The 25,412-nt window shown below is 50.4% G+C and overlaps 1 protein-coding gene across 1 annotated transcript; it reads left to right on the top strand.

Annotated features, from left to right (window-relative positions):
- The first annotated feature begins 12,416 nt into the window (after positions 1-12,416).
- PAQR6 (progestin and adipoQ receptor family member 6) lies at positions 12,417-25,412 on the top strand. Its single transcript, XM_077841433.1, has 7 exons — positions 12,417-12,467; positions 14,654-14,781; positions 16,598-16,803; positions 18,340-18,466; positions 22,054-22,150; positions 24,293-24,437; positions 25,141-25,412. The coding sequence occupies exons 1-7, from the start codon at positions 12,417-12,419 to the stop codon at positions 25,410-25,412; spliced, it is 1,026 nt and encodes a 341-aa protein (XP_077697559.1).

The following is a 25,412-nucleotide window of genomic DNA, read 5'->3' as shown; positions in this document are numbered from 1 at the left end:
CCTCCTGATCGCTCCATTCATTATTTCTCCCCTTTATTGTTTATGATCGTTGAGTCCATCCCTGGCACACAGAACGGCACCTTTCTTGTAGATCTGTGCCTGCCAGGCTAAATTGGACATTTCTCCAACTACTTTTAAATGTCATTTTCACGCTGACTTCAGAGACGCAGATGGGAGTTCGTGGCACAAGTTCTGTCTCGCCAGGAAATTGCCTTTCATTAGATTGGCTCCTGGCATGTCATGAGTCGTTTTGCTCTCTCCGGTGAGACTGAGTGGGCATCCCTCTTTCTACTGAGTCCGCTGTCTTTGTATTAGCTGGTGAATATGATGCTTGTGAAAGTTACCAGACACACAGCCCTGGGACTCCAGTCCTTGAGCCACAGAACAGATGCAGCAGCGTGAAAAGTTTGTGCTCCCTCCCCGAAGCAAAACCAGGGATGGCAACAAGTTTTTGAGTCATTACTGATCCAAACCAGCAACCTAGCATTGAAAGGCCGAGTACCTCATTCTGTAAGTATTAGTGTGGGACTCTTGGTCAACTTGGCCATTGTGGAATCCCCATTGACTGGGGCTTACACAGTTGTTTAGATGGTGTACGGTCTTTGGGAAACAAGGGGCTGTCTCTTTGCCCGGTGCCTAGCACAATGGGGCCCCAATCTCCTATAATAAAGGAACACTTCAGCTGTACCAGATGGGAGCTGTGGTCTCCAACATACAATAAAGCTCAGGTCTAGTGTAAGAAGCACCTGAATGCACTAGGAACAAAGCTAGTTGGAAATTTTTGACAAAGAATGGGGTTTTGTCAAACTCATATTTTTTGTGGCTAAATATTTTCAACTGAATTTTTCTGAGGGAATGTTTCATTTCAAATGGAATCTTTCATCTCAAATTTTTTGAAAATGGAAGAATTCTCAAATTTTTGGTCCCCCCCCTTTTTTTCTTTTTACACCAAGTAGACTAAAAAGAATAATGTCCAAGTTTGTGTGTGTCACTTCTTTTTTTCCACCTCTAACTTCTCCAGAAGTTCTCCCAACTTCGAAAAAGTTCCAGAGTGGCAAAAGGAAAAAATGACTCTCAACTCAGTCACTCAAACTTTTCAAATGTTGAGGAAACAAATAGATTGGTTTGAAATGAAAATGTTGTTTAGAAGTATAATGAAAATTTTTCATTTGCTTGCTGGGGGGGGGAGGGGACGGAACGTGTTTTCAACCAGCTTGAGCGGCGATTAATGGGCTGAAATAAATCAAAGGATCTAAGGTCAGATAGTAGGGAAAGTTGCCCTCCAGTGAGATCTTAGACCAGTATTTCTCCAATCAGTGCATGATCCTAGGGGCGTCATGAAAGGCAATCGGGAAGGGAAGGAGGGTCGCTTCCACTTGGTCAAATTGTCACTAGTGTTTACCACCCGGGCACCTCCCACTCGATTCAGAGCCAACCTGAAAGGTTGAGAAGATACTGAGTCATAGTGCTCCCAGGGAGGTGGCTAGAACTCCATCTCTGGCGGTATTTTAAGGCTGCTGTGGACTAGTGACTTGATAGCTGAGAGGGAGAGGGGATCAGTCCCACCCTGGGAGACTGGATCTCCACTCAGGTTTCTTTGTGCTGTGCCTACATATGTCATAGTGTATCTGGAATGTAGCCTTTCCACCACGTTTGTTCCAAGCCCTGAGAACGCAGGGTTCAGAGCTGACCTGCGGTCGTATCTTTTAGGAGGACGACCATTGTCAGCTTTAGCCAAACTTGAATTTGTGGTTATAGCACGTAGCTGGGAGTTGACATGGTGGGCTCTGTTCCCAAGTCTGCCACAGACTGGCAGGGATCTCTTTCCTTCGATAAACCCGTCCATATCTCTCTGCCTCTGTTTCCCCATCTGTGAAATGGAGATAATGATACTGCCTTTGTTTAGTCTAGTTAGAGCAGGACAGAGGCTCTTTTTCACCAGGCCTGGGCAGCGTCTGACACACTGGGGTCCTGCTCTCAGTTGAGGTGTCTATGCACAGCTGTAATAGTAATAAAAGTCCGGTTTCCCCAGGTCTTCGCTTTCAAGGAAGTAATATCGACAGACATTCAGCAGGGTGGGGCCGACTGAAAGAGTGTGACCCATCTGGAAGGGGGCCTGATTTTCAGAAAGAAGCGGAGCGTTCAGCTTCTGATAACCCAACTTCTTTAAGGTGTGTGGCAAGCTAGGCTCCCGAAATCACAAGACACTGGAAAATCTTGGTCTCAGTTTTTAAAAATCTTCCATGGTGGCCTTAGGGCCTGATTCTCGTTCACACTAAGGCCCCTTTACAATGCTTTGGCAGGGGCCGCTGAAGTGGGCACAGATGTAAATTACACTTCCTTTAAGGCTCCTTTATGCTGCCAGTGGTGAAAAGGGGCCTTAGTGCACAGGAGAACCAGGCCCTCCATTTCCTTCCAGAACAATAAGCTGAGCAGCAGCTTTCTAACGAGGAATGAAGCGTGCCCTGTTTCTAAATGGTCGTGCCAGGAGCCGCACAAAAAGGGGGGCAGTCGGGGACAGCTCCTGCATCCTCAGAATTTTAAAATGTCTGGGTGTTGGTTTGGACTGATCACACTGAGACAATGCCTGGCATCAACTGGGTCAAAGGCTGGTGCTCCTGATGCACCATTAATACGCGGCTTCTCGGGACACATTCTCCACCCAGCACCAAGGTTTTCGTTCCATACAGACAGCGAGCCCCTGTTCAACTGACCCAGATCCTGCTGCAAAGCAGCAGTACAGGTTTTGTTTGCTGTACCCTGGATGGCTGCCTCCCCCCCCTCCCCCCACCGTCTCCCTGGAGTGACTGGTGATATTTGGGTCAGGAGTCCCTTCTGTCCCATGGGCTTATTGCAGCGCTCCGGCTAGAATTCTGTTCCGGATAGGTTCTTCGACAACACTCACAACCATCGTATCTGAGCACCGCATGCTGGGCTCGTGGGAAGGGGAGGGAGGGGAAGCCATATTTTTATGGGACATCTTGAGCCTGGCCCATTGAGATAATTGGATTTAGGATTTCACTGCTCTCTCGGAAAATCCTTACAGTTATACAGTCCTAGCTAGCTCACTTGCAATGTTTCCTGATAAAAACAACAAGGAGTCCGGTGGCACTTTAAAGACTAACAGATTTATTTGGGCATTAGCTTTCAATAAATCTGTTAGTCTTTAAGGTGCCATAATTACTTGGTTTCCCAGGTCCTGTGGATCTCCCCCTTAGGCTGGGGGGGGATCCTTTAGCAGTGGGTGAGCTTCGCCCGCCCACTTCCTGGATCCCAATAAGGCCACCGGCCTCCTCGTTGTTTTTGTGGATACAGACTAACATGGCTATCCCCTGAATGTTTCTTGATCTGATTGTCATGTTTACGGGGGCACTGGGCCTCCTGGATTTCTGTCATTGTTTCTACCACTTGCTCATCATTGCTCTCTTCTGAAACCCACGTGGCTATTTATTATTTATATAGCAGTTATGCCTCGAAGCCCAAATGGAGGGGGAGGGCTCCCTGCGCTAGGTGCTGTACGCCCATCACAAAACCAGTTCCTGCCCCAGACAGCTTGCATGGCAAGAGACGACCATGTATAGAGGGGGGTATGCGTGGCCCTGAGATGATGATTTATATAAACAGCAGTCTCGGCACACCGGATGCCAAACTGTTATCGAGTGTAGGTGTCGAGGGAGAGTTTGACAGAGGATAGCAGCGTGGTCCAGTGGAGAGATCATCCCATCAGCCAGTGAGTCAGGAGACCTTGGTTCCACTCCCTGCTCTGCCACTGACCTGCTGGGTGTCCTTGGACAAATCACTTTCCCTCTGTGCCTCCGTTTCCCCTCCCAGCCTTCATTTGCCTTGGCTATTTAAATAGTAAGCTCTTCCAGGCAGAGTCTGTCTATGTCTGTAGAGCACCTGGGACAGTTGGCTCTACTTGAATATAAATAATCAATTGGATTTGAGGGTCCTTTATGGACACATTTAACATGATTCTTAGCTTGACCCATGCTGTGCCTCTGAGGTGGATTAAAGAAGGAACTACAGTCTCTTGGTAACGGTGCTGAAAGTTACATGAGGCCTGTTTGAAATGCCTCATACGGCATCCCAGGACTGGCTTTATGGAGATTCATTCTAGCCCAAAGGATTGGAGTGGAGAGGGTTTGGTTTTAAAAGCTAGCCTCTTTTTGGCTTCAATTCCTGATGTGCATGAGCCTGAATGCTAATAAGCCCCATGGCTGCCCTCTGCTTGAATGGGCCGCAAGATGCGGCTCACGTGCTCTGAGCCGAAGGAAATTAACCAGGAGCTAGTTCTGCAGCCCTCTTAAAAATGCAGGTCATGGCTGAAGTTCATAGATGTTTAACACCAGAACGGGCCATTGGGAATAATCTAGTCTGAGCTCCTGCGTAACATCGCCCAGAGCATGGCATCTAATGATTTCTGCATCCAGCCCATATCTTGTGGGTGAGCTAGAGCGGCTCTAGCTCTATAGAGAGCCTCCAAGTGATGGAGAATCCACGCACATCTCTTGGGAAACTTCTAATGGTTAATTACACTCACTGCTAAATACGTGCACCCTTTGACAATTTCCAGCTTTGGTTGCTGGCCATTGGATCTTGTGGATCTTTGGTTGCTAAAGAAACCTTTATGATCTGGTGTCTTGTACCTATGTGGAGGTACTTGTAGACCATGTTCAAGTCACTTCTTAGCCTTCTCTTTGAGAACATAAAAGGAGGTCAGTCTATTCAAGTCTCTCAGTGTAAGGCAGGTTTCCCAGACGTTGGCTCATTCTAGCAATTCTCTTCTGCATCCTCTACAGTTTCTCACACTATCTGCCTTCGAGTCCTGAGCACCTTCCGGCAAACACTAGTGCCATATTGTAAACCCAGACCTGTAAAACTGTCCCTTTCTTTTGACAGCTCCTTGTCGAGCATGGTCTGCAACTAAACACAGGAGTGCAACCTTTCTTGTTCCCAGCTGTTCTTGTCTCGTTCCTGTACTGCCATTCTAAGCTCCACGTTGATCACCAAAAGGGATCATAGGGTGTGTTATCTCTTATGGATCAAACAGACCAATTAGAAAAGGAGGACTTGTGGCACCTTAGAGACTAACAAATTTATTTGAGCATAAGCTTTCGTGGGCTACATGCATCCGATGAAGTGAGCTGTAGCTCACGAAAGCTTATGCTCAAATACATTTGTTAGTCTCTTAGATGCCACAAGTCCTCCTTTTCTTTTTGCAAATACAGACTAACACGGCTGCTACTCTGAAACAGACCAATTAGTGGGGCATGAGAAATATGCCCTAATGCATTGGTGAATAGGGAGGAACCTTCATGCACGCTTAATTTTAAGCAAGTGCAAATGCTTTGCTGAATCAGGGACTGGGGGGAAATTTTCACAAGTGACAAGTGTCTTGTTTACAGCAGTGAAGTCGTATCTACATGGCAGGATAATGCATGGCAAGCCAGCAGGCAAATCCATAGCGCCAGCTTGCCGCACATGTGTAACTTCCCGTGTGGACGCTGCTGAAGCCCTAGAGTGCAGCTTAGCATGTTGCAGTTCTCAAGCAGGCATACGCCACGCTGCGCTCAGGGACTTTCCCTGCACAGTAGCAGCGACCGCACCAGCCGTTACTGCGTGGCGAGCTGGTGCACTCTAGATTCACGCCCTGGCTGGCCATGCAATAACTCACTTTGTAGGGAAGCCCCAGTTAGTTTAAGTGAAAGTCACTAATAATTGTGCTTTAGGTCTTCCTGTATTATTTCTTTGTCCTCGCTTGGGCATACAGCTCTTCCCAATTTACGGTTATCTCTGAACTTGAATCTCTCCACAGGTGACTTTCTTCTAACTAATGATGAAGGGTGCGAGCTACAGTTGGGCCCTAACAGATTACTGCAGCACCCTCCCCACTTAAACTCCACCTCTACCCTTCTTCAACTTGATCTCAGCCCTGTGTCCATGCCAGCTTGGTTTGACCCAAGGTATTTAGGCTCCAATATTTAGGCTTCCCCTGAAATCAGTGGAAGTTAAGAGGCTAAATACATTGAGGATCTGGTCTGTACTCCTGTCTGAAGCATTCAGGTAAGGTCTATTGATTGTATATTAACCCTTTATAAACGGGCAGGGGGAGCCCAAGATATCATTGAGAGCATTATGATTAATGTCACAGCCCTGTTTGCAAAGCACTCCAGAAATCCTTTAGGGGAAGCGTTATGGCCTATCTGACCATGATGATGTCACCAAAGGACATTCGGGATTCGGGCATAGCGAGAAAAGATTCCTCTTTTTCTGGTTTGTCTTCCACATGCAGCCACCCAGAATATCTTGCAGTGAGGTTCTGAGCTGCACGTGCTCAGCTGGGGGCAAAAGTCTTTACAATAATGCCCTGCTGGTGACCTCCCCGTCCGCTCGATGGGAGGGAGCCCAGAAGTAGGGTATGGGATTTCCTGGGAAGATGCTAGGGATTGTGAGTTTATACTCTGGAGGCTAATGCCCTTAGCTGGGGGAGGTGTCCCAAGAAGGGAGGGTGCCCGATTGTTTTGCAGTCCCTGCGGTGGATGTTTTAAGACTAAAACTTAAAAGGGGGGGGGCGGGAATAATGGGATATTTCCAGTACAAAAGCTCCTTTTTATTGACTCTGTTGTCTCCTGATCCCAGCCTCTCAAAGAGGCCTTTTCTTCCCCCTCCACCAATAGGCTGGAGCTGTCATGGGAGGGAGCCCTTGGCTGCTTTCCATGTGCTCTGCCAAGGAATGTGGCTAAAAAAAGCGAGAAAAAACACAACAGTGGAGTAGCTAGGAGGGCCCCTTCCGATGCAGCGAGCTCTGAGCTCCAAGCAGATACCATGAAGCGGTAGCAACGGCTGGGGGATCCCCCTTCTACCGTCTCCAGACCAGGTTTGGCATTTCTTCTGCTCTCTGGCTTTACCATTACCCGTAGGGTGGTCACCAGCTGGCTGATTTCCCTCCCCCACCCTTTCCCTGTTAATACACTGTGCGAAGGGAGCTACCGCCTGCTTGGGGATCGTCTCCAAATGGAACGTTGGAGGACAGGGAGGCAGGACTCCTGGGTTGTGTTTCTGATTTGCTGTGTCTCTCCCCCAAACTCTGTGCCTCAGTTTCCCCATCTGTGGCGACCAGGTCCTCGCTGGTGTAAACTGGCATAGTTACACTGTAGTCAATCTAGCTACAGTATTTATCTGGCCCCCACTACTTCGTAGCCAAGAGCCTCACAGTCTTTAATCGATTTATCCTCACAGCCCTCTGGAGCGGTAGGGCAGTGTTGGGATCCCCCTGGTACAGGCCGGCTGGACCTTAAAGGCAAGCTGGGCTCAGCCGGGCCCGTGAGCTAGCAGCTGTCCCTGGCCTCCTGAGTGACCCTAGCTGGGTGTGAAGGAGACTTTAATTATAATGATTGACCCCATCTGTGTCGAGGGGTGGCGGGGAGGGGTCCTTAAACAGAGCCGTGAACTCAGTCAAGGAGGAGGCCCAGGAGAGAAGAAGCTGGAGAAGCCAGCCAGAAAGAGACCCATACGGAGCTGGACTCCTCTGGAGGGGCCCTGGAAGGAGCAGGGAGATCCCTGAGGGAAGCTGCCAGTGTCCCCACGAGAGGGGGGGCGTGGAGGGGAAACCTGCCTGGAGGTAGCAGCGTAGGAGAAATGTCGCAGGGACGTTCAAGAGTGGGGGACAGGAGCTATTAGTTTAGAGATTGACTTGGACCTTTTGTTACCCCAGAAGGGCATTGAACTTTTCAGTCAGCTGGCTGGAGGGCCAGACCCTCGGAGAGACAGGACACCACGGGGGCCAAGGAAGCAGTGACCAGGGGTGCTAGAAGCAAAGTCCCCTGCAATGCTATGTCCAGGCACAAGGGGGTGCTATGACAGGAGTGGCGGTGCAGGGACTAAGTGACTTGCCCACGGTCACACAAGGAGTCTGTGGCAGAGCAGGGAATTGAACCCTGGCATCTTCAGTCCCAGGCTAGCGCCCCTATCCCTGGGCCCTTCTTTACAGCAGTCAGGGCCCTCCACCTCAGCGGTGGGTCTGACCCAGGATGATTAATGACAGGGCTGCTGGGGCTTTAGGGCACTCTGAGTCAGGACTCCCAGGTTCTCTTCTGAGCTCTGCCAGTGGCATGCAGTGTCCCCTCCCCGCACCTGGAGGCCCCACGGCTCCCCTCAGACCCTGGGAGGTTTTAGCAGCATGTTGTCTGCAAAGCGCTCGGACGGTAAAGCACTATCCAGGGTGGGCGCTAGGCAGTCTTATTGCCGGGCAGGGGTGAGACTTCATTTGCTCATGATTGTAAAGTGCTTTGAACATGGAAAGTCGCTGAGTGCTTAGCAGCGTCTGCTGCAGAAAGGCCTCTTGATAAGGCTTCATTTCCCAACGCGCTTTAAAATCGATCCCATGGCTTCTTTCCTCCTAAATCGTCAGACAGGCTCGGCCGGGGTATGGGAGGTAGGTTAGGGTCTCCTGTCGTGCAGATTCTGTGCCTCCCTTTCCCCTTCTGCAATGGGGATTATGCCGCTCAGTCAGGTGCTGATGGTAGGAAGGGTGGTCTCGATGCAGCACTGGACTGGGGCTCAGGGTTTTACCCAGAAGGAGGAAGTGCCAGAGGCTTCAGGAAGTCTGCCACGGACTTGGCTATTGATACTGATTTTACATGGAAGGTGCCCAGAGGCTATGGTGATGGGTGGCAGTATAAAACCCTATGATACACAGATAAGAAATCTCGGTTCGATTCCTGGCTCCTCGTGTGACCTCAGGCAAGTCAGTTAGGCCCAGATCCTCGAAGGTATTCAAATTTACCTTTCGGGTTCTGGGCCTTAAATCTTTCTCTGCCTCAGTTTCCCCCATCTGTAAAATGGGACTGATACATCTTTTTGTGAGGATAAACTGATTAAGACGATGAGGCGCTCAGTTAGTTCCTGCAGCAGCGGGAGTCATAATTACCTAACGCACTTCTCTTGAGCATTTTCCTGTGTGTCCTCTGCATCGCAGGGTTTGTCTGATGCTTGTCAGAACTCGTCTTTCCACCTATGAAACCTTCCAGCCAAGAATGCCAGAACTGTTTTCGAACACTAGTAAATTACCCTGCGCCGCCCCCCGGGAGATGGGGTTTGTTACCTGTTTAACAGAAGGGCCATCTGAGGGAAAGGACGTTCCCAAAGCTCCATCAGTTGAGCGGGAGCAATCCTCACTCCCAGCCCCGGTGCTCTACCCGCTGGGCCCCACTGCTGTCTCTTCTGGGTTCTTCTCTGGCCTTCATTGCCACAGAATCTGTCACCATCATCGAAGGGTCTTTTCCCCCGCAGCCCACCCCCAGGTAGAGAAGGAGATGAGCCAGGATGCTGTTGTGAGTATGTGGAGTGGGAGGGGTCCAATCTAAGACAGAGGGAGATTTGGATGGGCCCTGCCCAGAGGAATTGAGTTCAAAGATTCCTTTCGCTTTTCTCCCTTCTGTCCGGGACCCTGAGCAGGGCCAGGCTGACCCTAGGGAAGATGAGGTTTCTGATTGGTTGACTCTCAACTTGGAATGTGAAAACTCTCCTTGGCTGGGATGCCTACAGAAAACTTGACAACGGTTATGCCTTGATGGGCCGATCACTTTCTCCTTGTACACCCCTGTCCGATTCCATCTGTTGTCTCTTTGTCTTTCTGACTTAGATCGGCAGGTCTTTGGGGCAGGGACTGTCTTTTTTTTGGTCTGTGTTTGTACAGCGCCTGGCACCATGAGGTCCCAACTAGGGCTTTTAGGCACTAGGTTGATGCAAATAATAACGTTCAAAGAAAATCTTCAAAATGTTAAATCTTTCAAATCTGGCTCCGCCCTCACTCTTCTCCTTTCCCCAAACGGTCTGATGACTCTCGGTTGGCTAATGCCGTTCAGAGTGACATACAGTAATGCCCAGGAGTGAACTCGATGGATGGGGAGAGGCTAGAGAAGCAGTAGCTACAGGCTGGGACGCTCAGAGTCGGGGACAAGGAACTCTGCTTGTCATTTTGGATCATAACTGTAGCAGCTTTGCACAGCCAAACACTGAATGCTGAGCAAATAGCAAGGGGCTGATCCAGAGCCAGATCTTTCTGAACCCCGTTCCGGTTGGGAGGTGGCTTTATTTGGAGCCCCGGTTCAGGGGAAGAGCAGGAGAGGGGCAATCTGACGCGGATTATCTTGGTGGTCAATCCGGCAAATTGGCTCTTTCCGACTTTCTCCCTCTGTTCAAACCTTACGGAACTAACTTTCACCTTGGCTTCTGCTGCTCCCTCCTGACCCTTTGGGAGACACGTGATGCAGATGGCTGGCATTCAATGGAAGCCTTGTGTGAAACTGACAAAGGGGAATTGGTTTCTAGCCAAGGGGTGAGGTGGGGGAGTTGATTTTTTTGCTGCTCTTCTTTTGGCAGGATAGGGCCGTGCTCCCGCTGCGGGAGTCGGGGGAACTCGAGCCAAACAAGGCAACGTTGATTTCTAACATCTGTCGATTTTTGGAGGCTCTTTGAGCTCCCTTTATAGTCATGTGTCTGGTGAACGGTGAAATCTGGGGCAAAATTATGCTTGGTCTTTCCAGAGGCCATTTGTGATCTGTGATGACCTGGAGCACCCAGCTGAGCTCAGGGCTCCATCGTGCCAGGTGCTGCACAGACAACATGGGGCTAGACAGTCCTTGCCCCAAAAAGTCTGGAGCCTAAATGGACCAGGCTGGCAAAAGACGGAATGATGCTAAGCCTCTCTGCGTCCCCACCTGTTTCTTGTTTGGCACTTTGATTGTACAGCGTGTGAGGCAGGGGCTGTCTGTGTTCTGGGTCTGTATAGCACCTACTCCTGGTCCCTGACTAGAGTTGCTAAGTGCCCCTGTAACCAAGAAGAATCATCCCTGTTTTATGGATGGGGATGAAGCACAGAGGGACTCAGGCCCAGGTGGGGTTTTTAAGGCATTTAGGTATTGCTCTGCTCACATTCCACAGGTGAGGAGCTGAAGTCTCATTGAAAGTGAATGGGACTTAGGCTCCTAAGGCTTCAGTTCCTTACTCAGTTAGGCCTTGCAACATAAACAGAGAAACGTCTCAGTGACCTGTCCAAGGCTGTGCAGTGAGCCCATGAGAGAGCTAGAAATAGAGCCCTCAGGGCCTTACTCCCAGTCTGCTGCTCTAACCACTAGGAAACGCTGCTTCCCAGAGTCAATGAGCCCTGGCTCCCAGCCCTTTGCTCTAACCATGGGACCGCATTGCCAAAACTGAGAGCAGGGGTTTGGGGTTCTACTCTCACCACCAGCTCCCTTAGTACAAACACCTGCCATCAGTAGGAGTAAATGGAGAAAAGGAGAAGAGATGCATGCGTTCCCTTCTAGTCCTGGTTCCTTTCACAGATGTGGCATGGTCTAGTGCAACGTTTCTCAAATGCGGCCACCAGCAAAATTTTTTTTTTATTTTTTTTTTGCAGCCACGACAGCCTCCAAAGCCTGGGCAGAGATTGGGATTGCCCGTAGGGATCGGCGTCCTGCACCATGCAGCCTCCTCGAGGGCTCTGGGCAGCACCTCGGGGGACGCATGGGGCCTGTACGTGTAACGCCAGAGGCGGCTCTTGACAGTGGAGTCAGCTGTGGTATCTGGTCACCGGGGTGCTCCCCTGCTCCTGCCCAGACAGGGCACAGGGAGCCTGGGACACAAGCACCAGACTCACCTTCCCTGGGTCGGGCTCTCGTTGAAGGGCCAGAGTGACGGGTTTGTCAGAGCGGCCACCAGCACTCTGCGGCCACCAAAAATGTTGTGAGAATCCCTGGAAGTTGCCAGGGCACTAAAAGAAGAGCTTAAAATCATGCAGTGAGAGCACCCTGGATGCTCGGAAACCAGCTGGCAAATCAAACAAACCCCGAATCTGTGATTTTTTTTTTTCTTCCATTAAATCTCACCACTTTGCTAAGCCAATCTAATGACTTTGGAGCACGTGACTCATGATTTTGGAACACTTGGGCTTGGCAATGCTGCGAAATTCAAGCAATCACAGTTTCCGGGCAGCTAGAGTTCTTTCCTGCTTGTGAGATCTTTTCGGACTCTTTGGGGCAGGGGATGCTGCTGCTTCTGTGTCTGGAGAGTACCTGGGACATGCTAAGCCCTATTCCACAATTCCAGGTGCAGGCTGACCGTATATTCCCTCTGTGTTTGGAGAGTACCTGGGACATGCTGAGCTCTAATTCAATATTCCAAGTGCAGGCTGACTGTATATTCCCTCTCTGTTCCTGTGCAATGATAATTATTTTGCTGTCTCTCCCCCTTTATTTGCAATGTCTTTCCAGGACACACACGTTCGACCCTCTAGCAAGGGGCTAGAGAAGAGTGAAGCCGCACAGGAGAGTTAAAGGCTCTGAGGGCTCCATTGCTTCCCTCCTGAAGGTTGAGCCACCTGCACCTTTAATATTCCCCACCCCCGACCTAAAATGCTGACGATAAAGTTGCCTCAGATATTCAGGGTTCACCAAGTACCTCGTGTGAGTATTGCCCCACTTCACCCCGATCACGTGTCTTGATCTGTGCAATCCCAGTCTGTCTTTAAGCAGGAACTAGATCCAAACAGGCAACTTTCCACACAGAACTAGTCCCAGCTTTGTCTCCTTTGTTGACCAGGCAACCGCAGTCCCCCTCCTGGAGCTCTCTACAGCATACGGAGCCATCTAGTGGCTAAACATTTTATTAAAATTAATGTTTAAAATCAAATTTACACAAGTTAAGAGGGAAGGTACTGTACATCTGGGGTCAGGCTTGGGTTATGCGGGATTGCAAGTATCGGTTACAAGGTTCACGAGGTACATACATATCACGTAACCAGCATAGATCCAGATTGGGGTTTGGGAGTTTTTAAAGCATCAGTGGATAAATGGGCTCGGGTACGCCACCCATGGAATGTATCAAGAGTCCAAGTCAGTACTGGTGTAGAGAATAAGTACATGGGTGGGGTGCGTCCGTTGGTTCATCAGGGAAGGAAATAGGTTATTTCCCTGGTCGGTGAAATTGCAAGTGAACCCAATATTACAACAAAGAACTTTGGGAGGCTCTATGTAATTGGTGCATACAATATGGAGTGCAATCTGTTAAATTAGGAGTGGGGAGATGAAGTGAGTGGGGATGGGGTGCAGGGACCAGGGTTAGTTCTGGTTTTATTTAGCATCTTTATAGGTGATATGGGGAAGGCATGTTAAATGAAATTCACATGCTACCAAACGGGGTCGAGTTGCAAATACCAGGGAGGACACATGCTGTACTAAAGGGATCAGCTATGGGAGCAATAGACAAAACAAGATTCACCTGAAGAAAGATGTAATTGATGCATCTAGGATGAAAAACAATTCAGTGCACACAGGGCCTCATTTACCTCTCCCCAGCTGGGATGTAAATGGCGAGGGATCCCAATGGAGTTAGAGCAAGGGTTCGTGAGGAGTAATGTCACTGAAGCCAACAAAGGCCAGTTGGGATAAATCTGGGAGAATCAACAAAAGAGACAGACCTGGGAAGCAACTGGTGGTAAAGGCTTTTAAAAGCCCATGCTAACTTCCTGAGCCTTATTATATTGGAAGGAGGAGGCTGTTCTGTGATGTGGTGGTACCATGGGTAGGCACCGTCTTATTGTTCTGTTTGTACAGCGCCTAGCACCCTGGGTTCCTGGTTCATGTCTAGGGCTCTGGGATGCTACTGTGATACAAATAATAAAATCTCTTTAGGAGAGGGCAGTCATTACACACACACCCCATCCCTATTCAGCAGGACCCCCCTCCCCCCAACACACGCACACTTAGTAAATAGCTGATTTGAACAGTGTGGCATTTTGCCGTCTTTCTTCTATTTGTCTGCTTGTTCAGATTCATTGTGTCCTCCGTATTCAGAATCTTATCCCCAGGGGGTGTAAATCTGCCCCATTCCATTGGAGCCAATGGGGCCAGATCCCATGCATCTGGTGTAAATAGATGTCACTCCATTGGAAGCACTGGGCCAGATCTCCAGCTGGTGTCAGCGTAGACCCTGATTTACACCAGTCGAGGATCTGGCCCACTGTTCTTTGGGATGAGGTCTCTGTAGAGCACTCAGTTTAGCAACATGCAGTGAGTGAAATGACTCCGAGTGGTGAGGACAGGCTGGGTGGGTGGTGGGTCAGGTCCCTTTCCCCGGCTGAACTTTCTGAACAGTGAGCGTAAGCCAGGGTCTGTTCCCGGAATCCCAGCCCTGCCCCTCCCACGCAGTGGTGATTAAAGGGCGGATTGTTGCATCCTGGGTGGCCCTGCGTCTCCCCTCCAAAGAGAGCTCCATGCAACTCCCAGCACAGAAGCCCACGTGGAAAATCCCCCAATAAAAGAGAGGGGCCCTGATTCTGCTCCTGATCCAGAGACAAAACACCCCCATGCTGTGGGAGGCAGCGGATAGGACTCCGCCCTGTGGGGTGGGAGACCTGGGTTCTCTTCCCAGCTCTGCCACTGACCTGCTGGGCGATCTTAGGCAAGTCACTGCTCCATTCTGTGCCTCAGTTTCCCCATCTGTACAATGGGGCTGTTGATACTGACCTCCTATGGAAATCATTTGGTGATACTGTATAGGGATGTCCCAATGTGGATTTCACTCACTAAGGGATGAAATAATGCCTCCTTTTGGTTCCCTCTGACCTGGTGTGGCTTTTCTCCCCTGGCAGATCTTCTGGGAGGATGGCATCATGTCAGGCTACCGCCATCCAAAGAGCTCTGCCTTGGACTGCATCCTGAGCTCCTTCCAAATGACCAACGAGACTGTCAATATCTGGACCCACTTCCTCCCGACCTGGTAAATGACTGGCTGGGCTGCACCAGATGAAGTGTGGCTTCTCGGCCATGGGGCGATGCCCGTCCTGCCTGAGCGCACGGACTCCTTCAATGGGGATACCTGTGGGAGGTGGGGGAATATTTCAGCCAAACACGTCTCTGTCGGGAAATGCCGATGGGTTGAAACTCTTCGTCCCATTTCTGAATGGGAAATTTCTTTGCTATCTTGAACTTTCATGGGGGCGGAAAAACTATTTTGCCACCCGGCTTTATTAACTGCTGAAGCATGGAGGGGTGCCAATCTATTGCCCAAAGCTTGCACGTTATTACATGGGAGATGGGACTCAACAGGTCCTCCTGGGTCATAGAGTCCAGTCCAGGCTATGGCAGGCAGCCCCATCAGGTCATCCCGTTAAGAAACTGATCAAGCTCCATCTTCAAACCAGTTGATTGTTTGCCCCAACTCTTCCTGTTGTGCCAACGGCTCTTTGCCCAATAATCAATATGAAGAAACGACAGCTGGGTCCCCAAGCAGCTGTTAACTCTTCGAGGAATCCGTTCCAGCAATGGAAGCAGGGTGGTCTAGTGGCCAGACCAGGGAACTGGGAATCATTACTCAAGGGTCCCATTCTTTGGCCTCTGAGGGGGTGTCTACACAGCGAAGAAAAAACCCTGAATGGCCCGTGCCAGCCGACTCGTGCTCGTGGGGCTTGGTCTACGCCAGTGGTTCCCAAACTGGGGTTTGTGAACCCTTGGAGGTTCGACAGAGCCGTCCCTAGGGACCCTGGGCGCTGCTGCCGGCAGCCCGAGCCCCGTGACCATGACTTCCTGGCAGAACAAGTTTAGCTTTGTTGTAGTCGTGAGTTGTTTGCCTGGACTGCTCAAGACCTGAATGCTTGTGGGAGGAACTCTTTATTTGAATTGGCCTCTTAAATACCTTCCTGCTGTTTCACGTCTGGTACTCCTTGATGAAACATGTAGGAGGCTGAATCAAAGTGGTACAAGCTACAGAAGTGAAATCTTGGAAGAGCGTTGCCGTTTTCATAATGTAAAAGAATTAATCATGTAATGCTAAATAATAATGTAATGATAAATAGTGTGTAATAAGCATGCCCTAAAAAAACAAATTATTTCCAAGATCACTGCTTCTATCATTTATGCTCAGGTGAGGGACAAAATCCCTGGAAATATTCATTTTTAGGAGGGGTTTTTGTGAGATTTGATATTTTCGTGTAAGGGGATCACGGGCTGTTAAAGTTTGGGAACCACTGGTCTACTCAGGGCTGTTTCACTGCAGTGTAGACTTTACAGCTTGGGCTGGAGCCTCCCACCCCACAGGGTCCTAGAGCCCAGCCTTCTGCCTGAGCCTGGACACGTACGTTGCAATGAAACAGTCCTGCCCTGCGAGTCCGAGTCGGCTGGCATGGGCCAGCCCCGCGGGTGTTTAGTGACTGTGTAGACATCCTCTGAAAGATGGTGTCTAGTGAGTAGAGCAGGAGTCAGGACTCCTGGGTTTCGTTCCCAGCTCTCCAAAGGACCGAGGGCCTAGTGACTAGAACGGGGGCTGGGAATCAGGGAATGGTGTCTAGAGCAGGGTGTACGGGGAGTCAGGAATCCTGAGTTGAGTCCTGTTCTGTTCTCTTCATCTCTGCCTCAGTTTCACCGTGTGGGAACTGAAATGACAATGCTGCAGAGCTTGACCTAGAAACTCCAGAGGTCTGGTTCCCGGCTCCCTATTCTCAGAGGGTGTGGAAAGTTGGCCAAACCTCATAAAGGTCTGGGGGGGCGCTATAGTCCCTGTGATGCACCATCCCCATTTGTGCCCGTTGACCTCTCAGGTATTTCGTGTGGCGGTTCCTGGTGCTCTCCTCCTCCCTGGATTTCTGCAGAGATGCCTACAACTGGCCTTTCCTCGTCTACATGTTGCTGGTCTGCCTGTACCCCTTCACCTCCAGCTGCGCCCACACCTTCAGCACCATGTCTGCCCACGCCCGCCACATTTGCTACTTCTTTGACTATGGAGCCCTTAGCCTCTACAGCCTGGGTAAGTCCGAAGCTCCCACGTGGCAAGTGGCCAGGGGCAGCAAGTTAAAGACAAGGCCAGAGGTTCTCTGGGCTTGTATCTAGGGAGGGGCTTGAGCCACAGAATTCAGCTCTGGAATCTGGATGCCCTCGCCAATTGGATCCACGGTCCTGGGTCAGGTGCAGCTCTGTTTAACAGCCCGGCCTTTGGGAGTACGCGTCTCCTTCTGGGTCAGCCAGGCAACACACTTGGCTGCTGTAAATCAGCATCGTCCCATTGACTTCATGACACCAATTTACACCCAGGGGAGATCTGCCCCTGATTAGTAAATCTCATCACGTGAGAAGTACAGGCTCTCCTCTTTTTGGTTGAGAGCTCTGAAATGTACTCCCAGCCGGCTCCCTTTCCAGGCCCCTTTGTGCTCAAACGCAGCCCCCTGGGCTCTGGAATCTGCTCCCCAGATCGATCTGCCAGAGCCAGTCTGATTTCTCAGTGTTGTACTGCCCTAAAGCCTCTCTCGTTTCCCCCTGAGCAATTGATCAGTTTCAGTTTGGGGAGTGAGTTCTCTCTGTGGACTAGGTTTTGCCAGCACCCTGAAGTCTAAAGCAGGGCAAATAACAGATTTTTTTTTTTTGATTCACTGGCAATTCTGGAAGAAAAATTAAATTAAAAATTGGACTCCCAGTGAATCAGAAAATCCAAAACATTCCATTTTGGGTTGAATGAAGCACTTATTTCAATGGAGCATTTTGTTCTGTTTTCTGAGCATGTTTTTGAATGTGTTTTTAAAAAACCAACCACCTAAAAATGGCAGGAACATTTTGAAATAAGCAAACGGAAATGTTTGGTTTCAGAAAATGCCGAAACGGAACTTTGATTGTTTGTTGGAATCTTGTTCCAACCGAAGCAATGTGACAAACTTGGCATTTTGGGGGTCACCGAATCCACTTTGCTGTTGCCAAAAAAATATGTTTCCGTTGAAAATCTCTGCCCAGCTCTATTAAGCTCCCAAGGGGGCTTCATAAAGTTGGCTGGTTTCCCTGCCACTAAGCGACTAGCACAGGGGTGGCCAACCTGAGCCTGAGAAGGAGCCAGAATTCACCAGTGTACATGGCCAAAGAGCCCCAGTAACACCTCAGCAGCCCCCCATCAGCTCCCCCTGCTCCCACCGACAGCCCAGCCGATCAGTGCCTCCCCCTCCCTCCCTGCACCTCTGGATCAGCTGTTTCATGGCAGTGCAGGAGGCTCTGGGTGGGGGGCGAGGAGGAGCGAGGGCACGGCAGGCTCAGGGGAGGGGGTGGGAAAGGGTGGAGTGGGGGGAAGGACCTGTGACGAGCCAGGGGTTGAGCAGTGAGCACCCCCAGCCCCCCCCCCCCCCCCCCGCCCATTGGAAAGTTGGCACCAGCCGCTCCAGCCCCGGAGTCAGTGCCTAGACAAGGAGCCGCCTGTTAACTTCTGAAGGGCTCCGGAGCCACAGGTCGGCCACCCCTGGCCTAGCAGAATGTGACCTGAGTCTTGTCCAATGCCGTCCCATAATGTAGTGTGTTTGTGTTGTAGGCTGTGCTTTCACATATGGAGCCTATGCGATGCCAGACCGTTGGGTTAACAGCACTTTACACCATTACTTTGTACCAATGGCTGCTTTTAACTCATTTATCTGCACCAGTCTGTCTTGTTACTCCCGGTATGTAAGGGTCTATGCAGTACCAAGAACGTATTATGCAAAATATCAGGGCGTTATCCATTTCTCTGCTGTGCAAATCCTCCTTGCATCTGTTTCTTTATGCATAATACACTAACACCCCAGCCAGTCAGCAGATCTGTCCTATTCGCTTGTGAGGCAAATTATTCCAGCACTTCACACCCGTACAACCCTTGATGATTTCAGCAGGGGCTGCACTGAGTGGGTCTTGTGCATGATTTCACAAGTTGTTTTGAGTGCAGTGCCGAGTTGGCCGGTGGAACTCCTTGCCACAAGATGCCACTGAATCCAAGAGAACAATCTATGGTTACATTACATAGGATAAAAACAATAGACATGGGGTTTCGATCTTTCAGGTCGTAAGCCAACCTTTAGCTGACAAGGGGTGGGGAAACGTCCCCTGTGGTGGGCAGGTTAGTCCATAATTATTCACTGGGCACTTCTTGCACCTGTCTGAAATGTCTGGTTTTGTCCACTGACAGACAAGGTGGGCGAAGTAATATATTTTATTGGACCAACTTCTGCTGGTGAGAGAGAGACTCTTTCAAGCTTACGCACGGCTCTTAGTCAGGTCATCCACTCTCAGAGACTGGATACTGGTTTTCCTGCCCTGGCTGATTTCACTCAACTTGCTTCAGGCAAAGGGTAAAATCCTAGCCTATTATATCATCTGTTCTGTTGAAAGCATGTGCCTTTATTTAAAATGGTGATCAAACAAATCCCTTTGTAGAGTCATAACCGTTCAGTCTTTAAACGGAACCCGTAGCCAGGTAGCATGAGAATTGGCATCTAGGGGTGAGAGCAGCGGATAGGGTGTCTGGCCTGGACTCCTGGGTTCTATTCCCTACTAAGTCACTGTCTCACTGCCTGACCTTGTGATAACTTCCATTCCCTGTACCTCAGCCTCCACCATCCCCCAATCATGGGTCTGTCTACACTGCATGCTAAGCCTAGGCTCTGACTCAGGTTTGAGCCCTAGTCCCTCTTCCATCCACTCACACATCAGTCTGACTCGACTCAGCAAGGACTCAGGTCCTCAAACCCTGCTCTGGGGGTGGATCAGAAAGAGTCCCACTGACTCGGGTCATTTTTGCAGTGTGGATGCAGCTCAAACCGCAGACCTGCGTCAGAAGGTCGGCATAGCGCAGCGTGGACGCGTTAACGTGGCTGTGAGATGTTGGTCCAGCAATTGTAAACCTGGGTTTCCACTGCAGTGTGGACGCTCAGACGTGGGTTTGGAAACAGTCCACGAAGCTGCCTCACCAATGTGGGTTCACAATGCAGAATAGACATACCTTAGATGGATAAATAATACTACATACCCCAGAGGGATGGGGTGAGAATTGAATGTCCAAGATTTCTAAAAAGTGGCAATTGATTTCAGAAACCCAAAGGGGCTTAATTTGCAGAATCTCTGGACAGCCCAAACCCCAGCTGGCGTCTGTGGGAGCTGTCTGAAAATACAGCCCCAGGGCATCTTGAGCCGGGCACCCAGACGTTGGTGCCAACTTCTGAAAACCGTTGACCAGATGGAGGCGTAAAGCACGTTGAGATCCACAGATGGAAAGCAGCAGGGAGAGATGCAAAGTGTTATTTAGTTCAGCCCTCCTGGCCCCAGAAGTGCCACCTGCCAGGAACTAAACAGCTCAGTGGATGTGGAAATAAATGAGTTTTGGTTATATTTCTGGGCCATGACAGACTTCCAAGGGAAAACAGTGCACAAGCCTGCAGGTCAGTATCTCTTCTGCTTTATGCAGTTGGAGGGAAGTGTTGTTAATCACTGTAGGTCTAAGATCTCCTGCTTTCCCAGGTTGCTCCCACTTTGAGCTCCGGTCTTAATTTTTCCTTGATGCTGGTCTGCTCTTGAAATTGACGAGAGCAGCTGCTGCTCCCTCCGGGTCATTGGGCCTCAGTCCGGAAGCTGGGAAATGAAGTGTTTTTAATTTCAAGGGGAGGTTCAGGTCTGAAATGTGACTTTGTACTAATGGTCCTGTGTGGAGCTGGGGTTTCTTGCCTCTCAGTTACTCTAGATCAAACCTGGTTTTGTTCTAGCTGCTGCTTCTCCTTTTCATACATTGTCACTAATAACAAAAACCTTTCAGGCCCATGTTGTGCCATCTGGGACTCATATGCAGTCTTGTTGCCTTCAGTGGGTTTATACAGCTGATTGGAACTAGTAAACAATTCTCCTGCTGCAGCACGAGAAATAAAATCCAGGGTTAATGGTGCTGTACAGGGTTATAGGAGGAGTACAAAACAGCATAGGCTTATAGACAACACTGCCTACCCACAGATCTGCTGAGAAAGGAGTTTTGACATTGTAACTTTCCAAAAGAGAATGGCAATTTCTTTCTTTTTTTACAAGCATATTTTTCACCATAACTTGAAACAGAAATGACCAGGAATGGTGTCCAAGTGCTGTTATGCAAGAATGCAGCCAGACTTGGCAACAATTGTGACTTATTTTCACAACATTCTCAGTGCAGACTTCAATTGTGATCAAATGCCATACACTTCCAGGAGTGGGAGGGGGACAGGAAATAACCAAATCCAGGATGTTGCTTGATCTGAAGGGATTATATGAATCACAATGAATGGGATGCTTTCACGTTGTTTTTGACTCCCTTCATTAGCCTTTTTGTGTTTTAAAAAAACCAAAACTATCCAATTTTTACAAAACCTTAAGAGCGGTGATAAATGTTCCTCTCTATATCGCCAACCAAATTCCCTGGTTGCTTTCTTGTGCATGAGATCTTGAAAGGGAAATTGACTAGAAACAAAAATTCCCTTGCCTGGCTTGCTAATGCATCTTTGTGTGAAATTCACTAGGAATAAAAAAAATTAAACTGACCAGTCTGTGCATTTTCCAAGCTGCGTGAATTGCAAACAGTAAATTAACATTTCAGTCTAACATGAATTTCATCCTGCTTTCTGTTCTTAATCATTCAGGCTTGGATTTCAAAGGTGACTCGAGGGGATTTAGGCACTCAGTTGAAAGGCATTTGGTGTCTGAGGCCACTAGGGACCCTGATCAGATTAGCTATTGCAGAATAAACTATTAGACAGTAGCCGTTCCAGAATAATTTGGTGTCCACACAGTAATATGGACTAAAAGACACTTGTTACAGAATAATTGAGGTGCTTCCAAAGCAGAGTAATTATTCCAGAATAAAATCACTTTTATACTGGAATAGAGTGCCCACATTGGAACTGTTACAGAATAGCTTATTCTGCAATTGTCAATGTCTATGTCGACAAGACCTTTGTCTCCTTTGAAAAACCAATCCCAGCTTCAGCGTGTGAGGGTTCATTTGAAGTAATCTACTTGTGATCATTGCTATAATAATCTGCGCTAATAAACCAGGGCACTGGTAAAATAGTACCGGGGTACTGCATTTTCCAGGCTAACCCATGCTGGCTTCTGGGGGACATAGGGGTCTGCCTGGGGCGATGCAGTTAGTTTGGTTTGGTTTCAGCATCCATTCCAGAACTGAATTTAGTGAGGCTCATTGGCGGCCCTTAGTGACTATGTGGCTCTTAATTCAGATCTCTCCCTGTGTGATTCCCAGTTTCCCGGAATTGGAGTGTCCCCGGCTGAGCAAGGTTTTACGGACAACGGCCTTTGTGTATCCCTTTGTCTATGACAATATCCCGCTGTTTTATAGGGTAAGTCAATTTCAGGAGCAATTTGGGGTGGGGCTCCCTTGCCCTAGGTTCTGTAGGGAAATTTATGAAGATACCACCCTTGATGCAAAGAACTTAGTCCAATACATTCCTGTACACCAGCTAAGAGACCTCAGCTAAGATTGGGTCCCATTGCAGTGGGTGCTGCAAAGCCACCACCCCATAGAGCTGACACTCGGGGGGAGAAAGGAAGCATTATTCTCCCCATTTTACAGATGGGCAAATTGAGGTACATTTTTTTCAAAAAGGACTAGATTTGCTTTGTTTGCTCTTTGGGGGCAGGGTGTCTTTTTTGATCTGCATCCTAGTCCAGAACTGGGGCCTCCAGACGCTACCCCCATACTAAACATAACCGTGACGTCTGGATGTGCACCATGAGACACCTGGAAGAATCCTGACTTCCTAAGAGCGGGGGCTCAGCACTGTCAGCAAATCAGTCCCTTTGAGGTGTCTTGAGTTGGGGGGGCCCCCCAAATTGCAAATTGCTGTTGCAAATGCTGTCCCCGTCCCCACTGGGAGGCTGTGGGAGCGCCAGGGAGGCGTGGGACTCAGGAGAGTGGTTGGAACCCAGGAGAAGGCATTTCCACAGGAGACATTAACAGTTTTTAAAAAGGGAGTGTCTCTTTAATGCCTCCTGCAGTGTTATGGCCAGCGATGCAAACAATAACAGCTTCCTGGCTTGTTTTCCTCAGCAATGCAGGATGTGACTCATCCTTCCTCGAAAGGAACCGCTGGGGCTTTGAATTTGCTCCCAGCAGCACTAGCAGGCAGTGGCTAGGTTTCAGAGGGCATGGGCTCGGCGGGCGGAATACAACAGCAAAGGGAAATGGTTCTTGGTGCTGTGGGATACAGGGGTGGGTGAGACCTTCCTGCTCCTGGATCTGCTGCCGTAATCCGCACCTGGGACTGGTCTACACCTAAAACTTAGATCGACCTAGTTACGTCACTCAGGGATGCAGAAAAGTCAACCCCCCTGATCCCCGAGAGACATAATTAAGCCTGGCATAGACGCTGCTGGAAGAATTCTGCCATTGATAGCTACCGCCACTCAAGGGGATGGATTAACTACAATGATAGGGGGAAAACCCCTTCCATGGCTGTAGCAAATGTCTTCACTATTGGGGCACAGCCGTAGTGCTTGTAGGAGAGACGTAGCTAATGTTACGTAGCTGATGTGGGGCTCTATCCCTTCAGTGGGGCTGGACCACCGAGGTGTTGAGCCTGCTACAGCACTGGCTAGCGGAACTGGGTCTCTGAGCTCAGTGGGTAGAGGTAGTGGGTTGTGCTTTTTGATCCCCAGGTCCCAGGTTGGATCCTGGCTGTTGACCCTGGAACCATAGGGTTAAGAGAGACCACAAGGGTCGTCTAGTCTAACCCCCCTGCCAAGATGCAGGATTTGTTGTGTTTTAATGTCTGATGACCCACCCGGGGTACTGCATTTCCCAGGCTGACCCACGCTGGCTTCTGCGGGGAGGCTCGGGGGTCTGCCTGGGGCGATGCAATTGCCGGAGTGGGACCTAAAGAGTTAGGCCCCGCTTTGGGAAAATACTTAGTGCTGTAAAGTAAGCAGGATGGATAGAGCCTTGGGGTTTGCAGTCAGGAGAGCTGGGTTCTATTCCCAGCCCTGCTACTAAACCTGCTGGCTGATCTTGGGCAAGTCACTGCCCCTCTGTGTGCCTCAGTTTCCCCTCCCTGTCTTGACTAATTACACTACAAACTTTTTCTGTGGGTACGTACTGTGCTGGGGCCTCTAGGCAGCACCCGGATATAAACGACATGGAATGATACAAAGGAAGGCAAATGTTTTGCAGTGTCAGGCTTTCCTGGTGCGACACTTAACTCTCACCAGGCTTAGTGCTTCTCACTAATTCATCCTCATGGCTTCTCGCTGAGGTACGCCGCTGTTCCCGTCCTGCTTTGACAGAAGGGGAAACTGAGGCGAGGGAGGGAAGTTACTTGCTCAACTGAGTCTGCAGGAAAGCTGAGCATAGAACCCAGGAGTCCTGACCCCCAATGTAACCAGTAGACCGCAGTCCCACAGCCAGGTTAGAACCCAGGCATCCCCACTGGTCTTCCCTACCACTGCTTCTCCTCTCTCCCGCCCCATCCCCATTTGCCCTGCAGCTTTTGTTCTGCTTTGGGGATGGCTGCACCTGGAATGATGCCACCGCGGGTTACTTCTACCACCTTCTCTTTGCCCTGCTCACCGGCTTCCTCTTTGCCTCCCACCTGCCGGAACGCCTGGCGCCTGGGCGCTTCGACTTTATTGGTAAGTTGGGGGGGGAGGAGACCCGGCTCCTGTACCCCAGACCGCTTTGCAGGAGCTGCGCCCCTGTGTCTCGACACCCTGTCGCGAGGCCAATCGACCATGGCCAGCAGGGCGTGTCGCACTGTGATGGCTTCCCCCCCTCCTGCGGCCTCGGCCCCCCTGTTCTGCCCCCAGTTGCTCACTGGGGATTCCAGGGGCCTGTGACCTGCCCCCCATGGAGGACGAGGTGCCTGACCATGCCTCACCCCCTGGCTATCCCAGTTACCTGGACACTGTAGACCCAGTCATGCTCAGGAGCCCAGCACCGGACCCCCGCCCCGCCCCTCTGTCTAAATCTGGAGTGACTCCATCCACCAGCCCCCCTGTCGCTTAGCGACCTATGGGGTGAATCCCAGGGAGTCGGGGTGTGGGGGGCAGGCCAGGTGCAGAAAGGCCCTTTAGAGCCTGGGGCCAGCTGGGAAAGGGAGGAGGGGTGTTTTCTTGGCATCCCTCTGTTCCCATCCCCCCAGCCCAGGTCCAAGCCCCACACCAGTCCCTTTCTAACCTTTTACCCCACGCCAGCAGCTCAGCCCCTTCCTGCACCCTACACACACACACCCCCTACTCCCACCAGCCAGGTCCCTTCCCCCACCCTACCTGCCCCTCCCTGCATCACAGCAGGGGGTGATGACTCCCCCCCCCCCCGCCACTTATCTCTCGGCAGGGCACAGCCACCAGCTGTTCCACATCTGCGCGGTGGTGGGCACTCACTTCCAGCTGGAGGCCGTCCTGTCGGACGTGCGCTCGCGGCAGGCCTGGCTGAGCACCCGGGCCCCGGCGCCCGCCTTCTCCGCCACCTTCGGCACCGTCAGCCTGGCCCTGCTGGGGAACCTGCTCATCATCGGGGGTTTCACCGTGGCCCTGCTACGCTGGCCGGGCGGCTCCTCCATCCTGCAGAGCACCGTGCCCGAGGCAGGCCGCCCCAAGGAGCAGTGA

Source organism: Eretmochelys imbricata, chromosome 24 (genome assembly GCF_965152235.1).
Source record: "Eretmochelys imbricata isolate rEreImb1 chromosome 24, rEreImb1.hap1, whole genome shotgun sequence".
Lineage (NCBI taxonomy): Eukaryota > Metazoa > Chordata > Testudines > Cheloniidae > Eretmochelys > Eretmochelys imbricata.
This window is presented reverse-complemented; position numbering and strand designations above follow the sequence as displayed.